The sequence below is a fragment of the Labrus mixtus genome, chromosome 14, assembly GCF_963584025.1.
Source record: "Labrus mixtus chromosome 14, fLabMix1.1, whole genome shotgun sequence".
Lineage (NCBI taxonomy): Eukaryota > Metazoa > Chordata > Actinopteri > Labriformes > Labridae > Labrus > Labrus mixtus.
The window spans coordinates 5,067,197-5,079,634 of NC_083625.1; the positions used below are offsets into that span (position 1 = coordinate 5,067,197).

Consider the following 12,438-nt stretch of genomic DNA (forward strand, 5'->3'; position numbering starts at 1 on the left):
AAAGAGGTGAAGCTGAACGGGAGTTAAGCTTCCTGAAAATCTGCTACAACAAGCCTGCTTGCAGTAAATATCAGTCACGCCCTGAATTATTTATACCTTTTATCCTTCATGAAATCAAAGTAGATGAATTATAAGAAAGAAATCACCACCTGTACAGCGTGTGCTGATTAAGACATGAGATATTCAGGCAAAAATGGGAAAATGTTATTCCCTTTTTTAGACATTGTTTTTATTGATTTTAATCTGAACTATTCAATGACTGAGTCAATTACAACATACAGACATACAATGAAAATTGTATTAGTGTCTGCTGTATACAGGGTGGACCTCCAGGTCTTGTGCAGCCAACTAAAAGCGGACACTCTAGGAACATCAGCTTTTTGCACCTCCACATTTCTTAATTTTCAAGAACCCGAGGTTGCCTCTTGTACATGACCCACAAGTGGAATTAAGTAACTACCAAACTGTACTTTTTATATGACCATTATATGTTCTCAGAGCGTCTCTCCTCGCTTTGTTTAACTCCAGAAGAGTCAGAGTCAACACCTCCACCACCACCATCACAGACCCCTGGCTGCCTGTCAGACGACACCAGCAGCGCAGCGGTCACCGACACCCTGGGCCCCCGCCAGAGCTCCAACACAGCTGAGAAAGAGCTTCAGAGTCAGGTGGGCAACCCCCCCCCCCTGTTTCCCCCCTATCTCGGCAAAATGGGTCAGAAATTCTAAGCCACAAATAAAGTGTGTACATCTGGGTCAAGGATCTGATGTCTCCACTTAGCAAAGAGGTGGAGATCCGGGCTTGATGTCAGGCAGGTCGTCCAGATAAAGTAAAGGTCAGGAGTAGTTACTGCCATCATCTGGTTTGTTTGACAGTCAGCAGCTTGTATCATGTTCTGTCACTGAATCATTTTTGTTATTTTGTTGTGGTCAAAATATTCAAAACAAACCAACAAGTCCTCAGTTAAAGCCTGAACAGTGATCATAGAGCCGGAAACTTTTCATAAGCTTCATAATAATGAGTTTTATTTTAGGCTTTCCAGTAAAGGCTTTAAATAAACTGGTTACTTAGTAAAGGAACGTTAATGTGGGCCAACACAGCGTTTCTCCTGACCCACCTGACCACACAAAATAAGACCAACCTTTCACTGGATACAAATAGACGATTTGAAATTCACACGCTCCCCGAGCTCATTGGAGTGGAGGAGGGGGCGGGGTTTGTGTTGTGTTTAAAGTTAAGATAGAAACAGACATTTTTCATAATTGTATGTTCCCTTCTCTCCGCAGGTTTTAAGAACTTGTTCAGATGTGCATGTTTTGCTTAGAGGCACACGCTGTGTAAATCCTGTTGTAGACTTTCTGTGTGTGCAGGATTTAAACGACGGACCCGGAGAACTTCTCAGAGGTCCGGCCGAGCTTGTTAATTTAAGAAAAGAAATGCATTCATGAAGCTGCTCTTTCCCTGATATCTTACAGACTGGACCTTCTGCATGTCTGAGAGCAGAGAAACCCACACTAGACAAGAAGAAAAACACACCATTCTGCAACTGAAAACATGCATTATTAAAAACAAAACAAAATATCTTACTGTATATAATAGAATAGAATAAATCTTTATTGTCCCCCAGAGGTGGACATTTGACAGTTACATAAAACAGCAAACAAACATTCAGGCGGTCAATAACACAGACAACACGGCAGCTAGGCTCACACATTAAAAACAGTTCATATCATGTTTCAGATCAATCATGTTGTGACTTTAAGGATAAATCAAGTCTCAGTTGTCAATTTTGTTGTATCCATCTTATTTTAGCTCCCCTGTTACGTCTCAACTTTTTTATTTTCACTCTTTTAATCACAAACAGTGACACACATAACACGTGTTGTTCTGTTTGGGATCAGCACTGATGGTTCCAGTCAGGTATTAAATATAAGATCTGAAATTAGAAACACTAATATGACCGTTCAAGCCTCTGACCAGTTCTCAGGTGCTAGGATCCAGGGGGGACTGGATGTGGTACAAGGCCCTTAAAAACCCTTAAGAGGATCGTCGATGTTGATACTGGATACTGAACGTGCATCTTGTTCAATCTTTCTCTGTCAGACTCCTGGTCCTGAAGCAGAGCTCAACAACCAGCCATCATCTGACCCCGATGAGAAGAAAGACGAGTCGCAGGGGTCAGACCCCGGCGTAAGAGCTGAAGGCGAGCCAGAAGCTTCTGGAAAAACCCCAGAGCATGAAGAGAAGCAGGAGGAAGAGCAGCAGGAGGAGCAGCAGGAGGAGCAGCAGGAGGAGCAGCAGGAGGAGGCGGAGGAGGTCCCGTCGGTGAGACAGAGACAGGCTGAGAACGAGGTCTCAGAGGTGGAGATCCCAAACGTGGGCAGGATCATGGTGAGAGCTGACGCTGATGGATACAATGAGGAGGTGAGTATGTGTCAGTGTGATAATAATTCAGCGTCTGATAGAGCATAGTCCACCTGCACACTTTTAAAGTCAGTGCCCAAACAGTTTGATGATGAACTGATGTCAAACAAACCTCAGCTGCTACTAACGGTTTTAACTTTACTTCATTTATTTTTAGTCTGATGTAAAAGCTTTGACTTCACCTGATTGATGAATAGTTCATCATCGATTCAGAGTTAAGCCAAAGTAATCCCCAACCTCTTCTCAGCTTGACCTATAAAGTGAAGAAATCGTGATCGATTTCTGTTCGGATTCTCTGCTGATCCTTCACTGATTTTTAAAACAGGTTCAAATATTTCTCTTTTTGGGATAAAATGAAATGTTCTCACCACTGACACAGCCCCAGGGTTCAGCTTTAAACTGCTCTGGAAAAGCTCTCACATTGTTGCCACACAAATGCAGATGGATTTTTTTAACCATGTCTTGGAGATATCCAGTGTTTAATTGTTTCTTTTTTTATATAGTTTTTGGGCTTTGATTGCCTTTATTGAGAGGACAGGACGGTTGTAAACTGTGATGAGACGGTGGGGTTGACATGCGTTGAATGGCCGAGGGAGGGAATCAATCCCAAGACCCCCGCTTTGAGGGCTGTAGCCTTTTGACCTAGGACATGAGCTTTAACCACTGAGCTAAACCGGCACTTTTGTTTTTTCTTTTTAAGATGGTTGTCACTGACCTGTTTGCCGACCAGTTATTGTTTTTATCACTGACTGATGTTTTGTTCACTATGTTTTCTAGATGATGCTGACTCCGGCCATGCAGGGCGTCATTCTAGCCATCGCCAAGGCCAGACAGATATTTGATAAGGAAGGACCAGAGGCCGGCCTCATCAAGGTACGAGCTTTAAAGATATCAAAAGTCCTTACTTCTCACCTTGATCAAAATGTCTAAATAATGTTTACTGGAATATTTTGACCAACATCAAATCTTTTCTCTGCCAGTTCCTCAACTGACCCTTAAAACATAAAAGTGTTTCAAGAGACATTTTATCTTGAAATCAATCTTTGAAGGGATCCTTTATTCATCATTTACTAAATAAACAAATACTAGCGTGAGCACAGGAAATGCACAGGGCGTCCAGTTAATTTCAAAATAAAACCAAATATTCAGACTCACGATCGTATTTATCAACATAACGTCAAAACAGGCATCGAATTAACAACAAATCATCCTCAGAAAGACAAAACAACATGTTGTTTACATATTTTTAGCACAATTCCCAACGCACACGGACTATGTGAAAGTTAGGCAGGCAGAAAATGTCACCTTTAATTTCTTAACTCTATTAAAAACACTTTCACCCAAACTCTTGTAACACACTCTGTGTGCGTCACTGTGAGGTCAAACACTGCAAGGCTGCATCAAATTAAAAATATCTATTTCCCACTTTGCCAACGATTAGCATATCTTTCAAATTGAGATGTAATTAAAGTGTGAGAGATTTCCCTGTGTTCCCTCAGGCCTTCCACGAGGAGTACTCCCGCTTGTATGAACTCTCCCAGGAGGAGACCTCGCCCCAGGATGACCCTCGTCTGCATCACTCTCTGGTCTACTTCTTCCAGAACAAGGCCCCCAAACGAGTGATTGAGAGGACGCTGCTGGAACAGTTTACTGACCGCAACCTGAGCTTTGATGAGAGGTGAACACGGATACCAGACACATGGTCCCAAACATTACATTTCATATAATCTGTATTATAAAACTTAAATACAGCAGTCAGAATCTTAAAATGAAGATGACACTTTAAAGAAAATGGATCACAAACCTAAGATCAAGGAGGAAACTGTTCAACATATCACATTAAAACAAGTTGTGATTCTTAAAAAGATAGTTATTCATCACTATACAAAAAGAGTTTCTGTATTAATGGACAATTTGAACAAAAAGCTGAAATATTGTAGTTCAAACCTGACAGGAAAGAAGTCGATTTAGTGCAGAAGCTCTTAGTGAAACATGCAAGCGTGCCTATAATGCCATCTAGTGGCCAAAGTAGAGAACTGCAGCATAGTCTGAGTATTTCAGTACCAATCAAATTCAACATTTTATAGGTCACATACACAATGAAAGTTAGTCAAATACTCAGTGAAATGCTTTTGGTTCATGTCCAGTCACTTAAATATACAATTTTATTTACATTAAATACAATTTTAAATACAAAAAAACCCGAAGAGAGAAGAACAAATGTGTAACGTATATAATCATAATTTAATCCTGTTTTATATAAAAAATAAACATTGTGTTCGTTCTGTACGTGCAGGGCCATCAGCATCATGAGAGAAGCAAGAACCAAACTGCGCCTCATCAAGCCAGAGGACATGGACATGGATGAATACCTGGTACAGTATGATTAACGGGCTTATCTCATTCTTAATGAATTTATTGTCAGGAGAATTCTGTTTGCGATATTAATAAAAACAACTAACATCAGTGTAGTCGAACCTCAAATGCCTCATGCCTCTCTGTCATAGAAATATAAAAGCTAGAAAAATAGAATAAGTGAGCCTCACCTTTACATTTGATTACACGTTTCTTTCCTCAAATTAATAAATTGTGTTTCATGTAAAATCAATTCTACTGCGTAAACGTTTTGCTGTTTTCCCAGCATACGTAGTCCCCAGCTGAAAATGTTCTCCAATAAATCCACTGTTTACTCTTCTGCTCTGTATCGTTTGGAAAGTAATGAGCCTTTTATTTTTAGAGAAACTAACCTTTTTCAATCAGAATCAAAATGGGGTTTAAGATTAAAATGAACAAGCAATTACAAATATAAATATATTATAGAGTATAACAATATAAAAAGACAAAATGTACAGAAGGTACAGTTGACAGTGAGAAAAACTCCCAGCATATATAAATCTACTCACAGAGTGCATGTTAAGTCCAGTGAGCGTTAATGTAACGCATCAGGAGGAGGACGTTAACTTGGTAGATTGAGAAAACAGGAAAGTGTTGACAGTGTTGAAAAATGTAATTGGTTAATTGTCTTTTTCATTAAATTTGCTGTCAATAAAAATACATAAACTTGAACGCAATGAGAAGAACATAACAAAGAGTCTCACCTGCACACCTCTCAGTTCAAAAAGACATCTACTGAAGAATCGCACCTGTCGTCTCTGACACCATGAAGCTGCTACTTCTGTAGAGACAGAAACATAAACAGCAGCTGCATCTCTGTTTAGTGATCAAACAACAAACATCCAGCAGAAACAAACAGATGATCTGATCGTTGGTCGTCCTGTCTTCTCTCTCTCTCTCGCTCTCTTGCAGCAGTGGCACGATGACTACAGGCTCTACAGAACAGTTTTTGTCTACTTGCTGACTGGCCTGGAGCAATACCAGCACGGGAAGTAAGTTTACAATATTTACAACCAAACAACCGGTCCTGCCACTCCTGAGAAGTGTTCAGCATGTTACTGAAAATACTCATTTTAACTTCAATACTAATAATAACTAATGAGTTACTAGTTACCTCAAATAGTAAGCTCCTAAAGATCAAGCATGTTTCTTAACAAAGAGCTTAATAAAAAGTTTTAAAATAATGAAAAGATTAAATACAATAAACTAAAAAAGAAAATGATACATTAACAATGTACACTGAGATAAATGACTTTTATGAGGATGTGTTCCTAAAAACCTTGGACATATTTTTTTAACTTAAGCTCTGACCTTTCAGAAAAGTTACAAAAATCCTATTGCGCATACAGAGAAAACAACGCAATCCTCTTGACCACAGAACATGAGGACTGATCTTTTTACTGTGTGCTTGAGAAGAAAAAGATGAAGAAAAGCGGGAATTAAACGTTTACATCAATACTGTTCAGCTGGTCCTGTAAGAAATAGATGGAAATATAAAGTCCCTGAGTACAAAAATATATATTTTAATTCTCCATTGCCTCTTTTACTTATTACCATTTTGACAGTATGTGTTGTGTTACTGCATTCTGCCCCTTTAAATATTACAATGAGAGCGGTAACTAGTGCATTGTAATCTGTTCATCGGAGTAACACAGCATTAGGGGCCGACTGATTGTTGGGGCCGATACTGATACCGATATTAGGGAGGAAAGAATTCTGATACCGATATGTCAGTCAATATCGTTCTTAGATCTATGTACGATCTTTAGAGATGGATAGATAGATGTAGATGTACACACACAGTTATGACGTTGATAGGCTAATATCAGCCGATATTATCAACAGGCAGAGAAATCGGTCGAGCACCAAGTACGACTCCTGTGCATGTAAACAATCAAATTCTGGTTTTGCGAAACCTTTTCAAACAATCTTAAATATTGTTAAAAACAAGTAAACTGTGGCACGTTAACGCCACACAGATCCAGGTTTCTAACCTTCTCATGGTGTTGAAGAAAAAAAGTGACTGAGTCGGTGACAAAAGAAACGACTGCTACAGATAATTAGAAATCTGGATTAATGTCGTCATCATGTATACTGGGATGTTAATAACCAGGTTTCTCAAGTTCCATGTGAGTATCATATATAAATAAACCTGGATTATTCAAAAGCAGGACACTAATGAGCATAAAAAACTCTCAATGATGAGTTCAATTATCCAGACTCACTGATTGGCTAGTTGTGGGATTGCTTTAAAGATCAGCATGATGACTGTTTGCTGGTGTGTCTGTGCTGCAGGATGAGGGAAGCGCTGACTTACCTGGCTCATGCGTATGATACGAACGCCACCCTGCTGAAGAACGGAGAGAAGCGCGGCATGGACAAGTCTCTCATTGCCGTGTACAGGAGGAAATGCCTCACAGTGAGTACACGAGCTCGAGCAGAAACGTGTGGTGAATCATGAAAACACTGAATTCAATCCACCCTGTTCAGGCTAAAGTGAAAATAACACATTTTTACTTATATACTTTGTGTACACAAGCAGTTTTTTTTTTTTACCTGCACTGGATGAAACGTCCCTCAAAGGTGGCCGTCTTGTTGCAACAATCAATACTCATCTGATATTTCATGATTATTGGCCAATAGTTGCTGACATATTCAGGTCTGTTATGATGCACCATGGGAGGATAAGTTACTGGTATGTTAAAAAAAAATACCCAATGTTTATACACAGGTGATACCATCAGATAAAAACCTTTTAACATACACAGACTAGAAGATCTACGGGTAAAATATAATTTTGGGTGTAGAGAGAAGTTTTTTTTTTTATTGTATAAAAGGATGAAATAATTTGTTTTCAAACATAAAACCTTATATAGATATGAGATTGTACCATGTTTTTATATATGGTAGTTATAGACCTATTATTTATCGCCTGTTGTTTTAATAACTGTCTACGCTAAGACAGTGGTTCTCAACTGGTGGGTCGGGACCCAAAAGTGGGTCCCAGAAGCGTTTTTAGTGGGTCGTGAATGTGTGCCTGGAAAAAAAAAACCTGTATCAAAGTCTATAAATTGATTTTAAACATATTTGTCTTGTACCATTTCATGTGTTAAAACTGCACGATTTGTCATTAAATAACTCGGATTGGTTGAAAAAACGTCGTACATTTGGGAAGCGATTTGTCATGACGCAGTTGGTGGTGGATCCTGAGGCTACACCAATGACAACCACTGCTCTAGGATAATATTAAATAATGTGTTTATAACATTTGTCCAAACCTGGAGGCTATGAACATGACGCACTTGACTTATGGTTCTAAGAATAGTTCCCATAGTTCAGACGTTGCAGTCAACAATGCTGATTAAGCTCTTTTGACTTCTCGCTCAAAGCCTTTGAGAAAACAATCTCACTAAAAATTCCTAAAAAAAAAGTAACTTTTCTGTAGCTTTGGATCTTCAGGCTGCGAGCCAACATGAAAGTGATTATTTCAGGTGATCAGGACAAAAATAGGAGCTTAGAAATTCTTCAATCTTAATTAAAATAAGATGACACGTATTGGATCTTTTTAAGAAGTTAAAGAACAGCTCCCTAATAGACCATTTGGTGGGATTGTTTTGATGTCACATGATATGTAATCATACTGTAGTGTACGGTGTTATTAGTATCAACGCACTATTCGGTGTGTGTTTATTTTTTGCTGTGTTTAATGAGCATTTGTTACAAACCAATCAAACACAACACAATAAATACAGAGCAAAACTTTTAACAATAACCTTTCACTCTCCCCGCCGTCCTTCTCTTTCCCAACGTCTTCCATTCAGGCGTTAAACGAAAGTGCGTCCCGCATGTTCTGCAGCGGTGAGGAGACCAGTGTGGAGGAGGGCGTCTCCATCATGGACGAGGCCGTCATCCCCTGCCTTCACCTGATGAGCCGAGACTCGTCTTTGTCCCAGGAGGACCGGGACGCCATGGAGAACATCCGCAGCCACTGGTGCTGCTGTCTGGGCCAAGACATGGAGGGTGAGATTATTCATTCATTCACACATTTTAAAACTTTTCACATTGGGACCAACCAAGATTTGTCTCTCATTTGTTCTTAACAATTGTCCTTAGAAGAGGCAGATTCATGAACCTGTTCTTTAACTCAGAATTGTCCGCACCTGTGTTCTTAAATTGATGAATGCCATGTCCACATGAGGTGGGATCTGGTGTCAGTTTTTCCTGATTATCACAGAAAAGTGTTCCTGCAATGCCCAGGAAATAAAGGCATGGGAAGATTTTAATAAGGCAGTTTTTTCTTACCACTGTAACTTTTGCTGCTTTGCTAAAGTGCTCATGATGGATAGACCGGATCTTTGTAACATAACAATAAGTAAGGTCTTTTACCTGCTTTTTGTAACATAACAATGAGTAAGGTCTTTTACCTGCTTTTTGTAACATAACAGTGAGTAAGGTCTTTTACCTGCTTTTTGTAACATAACAGTGAGTAAGGTCTTTTACCTGCTTTTTGTAACATAACAGTGAGTAAGGTCTTTTACCTGCTTTTTGTAACATAACAGTGAGTAAGGTCTTTTACCTGCTTTTTGTAACATAACAATGAGTAAGGTCTTTTATCTGCTTTTTGTAACATAACAGTGAGTAAGGTCTTTTACCTGCTTTTTGTAACATAACAGTGAGTAAGGTCTTTTACCTGCTTTTTGTAACATAACAATGAGTAAGGTCTTTTACCTGCTTTTTGTAACATAACAGTGAGTAAGGTCTTTTACCTGCTTTTTGTAACATAACAATGAGTAAGGTCTTTTACCTGCTCTTTTGTAAAGTGTCTCGAGATAACACTTGTTATGAGTTGACGCTATACAATAAAAATTGATTGATTGATTGATTGACTGCACAGGGCTGTGTGCACATATGAATCAGTATAGAGACTTGGGGATTTCCCAAATAAAAAAAAAAAATAATAATTAAAAACTGAAAGTGTTTGTGCACTGGACCCCAAATGTAATCATTACTTTAATCTCTCTGAAAGGGATGCTGGAAATTTAAAAAGAAATTCCTTGCCACACAGTAAGGTTATTTACCTGAACTTTTGTAAAGTCCATCCATCCATTATCTTTACCGCTTTACCCGGCGGGGTCGTAGGAGCCAATCCCAGTTGTAATTAGGCGACAGGCGGGGTACAGTACCCCCCTGGACTGTTTGTCAGTCAATCACAGGACTGACATGTAGAGACAGAGAAATAGCCACACTCACATTCACACCTATTGGCAATTTTGAACATGGGGATTTAAACCAGGAACCTCCTCGCTGTGAGGCAACAGCCCCTAACCACTGCACCACCACAGCCCCTTTTGTAAAGTGTCTTGAGATAACATTTGAAAGATGACTGATCACAAACTGGTTCTACCTAAAAAAAAATACTATATATCCCTAATAGTCTCCAAAAGTTCCACAGACAAAAAAACAACTACAAGTACAAATGTCAAACTAAAACCAAGCACAAAATCAAATCAATAACTAGTACTACACCCTGAACACATTACATTTTAGCCAGGTCAAAACCTACATTGATATGAACACTTACACTACTACAATAAACCTCCCATTTCTCCTCCTGTTCTTTTGTTTTCAGCCTCTTTGCAGGTAAAGCTGGGCGAGTTTCTTCCCAGGGTTCTGGACGGCTCAGCTGAGACTGTAGTTCTTAAAGACCCGCCAAAAGTCCACGTCAACCAGGCCCACGACCTGTGCAGTCGCCTGGCGGCCGTCATGGGCTCCATCGACAACACCTCGGTAGTCACTGTGAAGTAAAACCATGAATGAGACCCTCGACAACCTCCTCGAGCCGTGCATCCCCACCTGCAAGCAACTTTACTGATGGATCGTTCTCTGCAGGCAGACTGTGGTTGAGACCGAGTGTAGATTTCCATTTGCCGAATAATTTAATTTTATCTGCAGGATTAGCACAGCCTGTTCATATCATTATGATGTTTTTAACACAGAAAGCTGCGGGCAACCTTTAGGGGTAACATACCAGTATTAACTAGATCAATGGGTTTAATTCAATTCAATTCAATTTTATTTGTATAGCACATTTCATACAAACGTAAACTCAATGTGCTGTACAGAAGACAAAAAAATAATAAACAAAAACAAGACAAAAAACATCAAAAAACAAAATAAAATGATAATAATAAATGAACAAGTGGCTTCAAGAGCTCCCTTTAAACCAAAACATATTTGTAGGCCTCTGCAGGGCAATTCTAACAGTATCAGTGAATCACAGCGGCCTCAAGTAGCAGCAGAAAAAGGACAAAAACTGTAGCTCCAAAGTAAAGATGATAGTTTCCTCAGACCTGCGGAAACTGGCGACCCCAATGCCACTGTTGGGTTTAAAAAAACAAAACATGTTAACATCTCAAACACATGAGCTCTACCTCCACAGGCTTGCAAGTTGCCACCATCATGGCCAGTTCTGGTTTATGTCGTGGCTTTTGACCTTTGTTAATAATAACAGTCCTGTGTGGAGGTGAGCTTCTCGTTGGTGTTAGAATTCACCATTCAAACGTTTCAGAGGACGTCAGAAGTGTAACTCTGTGGAGCTCAGACATGAACTCTTTTATCGGCCGGCCAACTCTCAAACACAAACTAAAAAAACTGGCATTAACTCGACTGTCGCTCAAAACCACAGGAAGTGACTACAGGATCTGTTGTTGTGTTGCTAAGCAGTGTGAACGTGCAAAACGTTGTTTATAGAGGGCAGAAATAAATTTTAAAAAAGCACTAGATTTATACTGCACAATAACATACTGTTTATGAGCTTTTTTAAATATATGTTTTATATTTCTTTTTATTTTCCTATACAGATTCTAGGATGTGTTACATGTAGGTGAAGCTAGAAAGAAAGATATCTACTGAGCTGTTATGCATAGAAATTACTCATGACGGGGCATTTTGTGCAAGAAAATAATGAATTGCTGCGCCAGCTGATGCACAGGCTCCAGTAAATCTGATGATTAGTTACAACTCTTCTTGTTACACGTTTGACAGCGCCTCATGGTCACCCCCCTTGCTCAGCAGACGTGCCTTTTCTCCTCTTGGCGAGGAGTTCTTTATAAACCATGCAAATGCCTTTAAAGGGAAGTCACCAGATGAAGTCCCTTTTCTGTGTTGTTCCATATGCAACAAAGTCTCATGAATGAATTCTCTGAATAAGGATTTTCATGACAGCAACGTGGAGCCTCTCTGGTAGCCAATCCTTGCTGCTGATTTTAACTCTGCTATTTCATCTGTAGTCTTTGACGACACTCAATAAATATTTTAAATATTCCATTTTCTCCTCTTTTTTTATTGACTTTCTTTTTTAAACAGACTGGGTCATGTTTACTGACTCGGTCTTCTTTCTGATGTCAGCCTAGTTTGCACATCTTCAAAGCTGAAGCTTTCTTTTATATTTATGTTATTTTTTATCTGCAAAAAAGGATTATGAAAAAACTAAAACCAGCATTAAATTGATCATATTATCTTAAAGGTCTGCCTGTGAAGCCAAGCCCAGATAACCTAGAACTCTCTAAGACATTGAGCTCCTTTGTTTATCATTACAAACACACAGTCCTGTGTGGAGGT

The 12,438-nt window shown here is 39.3% G+C and overlaps 1 protein-coding gene across 3 annotated transcripts in view; it reads left to right on the forward strand.

Moving 5' to 3' along the window:
* usp28 (ubiquitin specific peptidase 28) overlaps window positions 1–10,997 on the forward strand; it is a 30,216-nt gene extending 19,219 nt beyond the window's left edge. For 2 of the 3 annotated variants that reach the window (XM_061056403.1, XM_061056402.1), the window contains exons 18-26: window positions 529–668; window positions 2,104–2,424; window positions 3,202–3,297; window positions 3,924–4,102; window positions 4,721–4,799; window positions 5,731–5,810; window positions 7,114–7,237; window positions 8,640–8,838; window positions 10,448–10,997. In XM_061056403.1, the coding sequence (XP_060912386.1) occupies window positions 529–668; window positions 2,104–2,424; window positions 3,202–3,297; window positions 3,924–4,102; window positions 4,721–4,799; window positions 5,731–5,810; window positions 7,114–7,237; window positions 8,640–8,838; window positions 10,448–10,623 (1,394 nt within the window). In that variant the 3' untranslated portion in view covers window positions 10,624–10,997. The remainder of the gene's footprint in view (window positions 1–528; window positions 669–2,103; window positions 2,425–3,201; window positions 3,298–3,923; window positions 4,103–4,720; window positions 4,800–5,730; window positions 5,811–7,113; window positions 7,238–8,639; window positions 8,839–10,447) is intronic. The other variant, XM_061056404.1, reaches the window with a different exon arrangement.
* The last annotated feature ends 1,441 nt before the right edge of the window (window positions 10,998–12,438 follow it).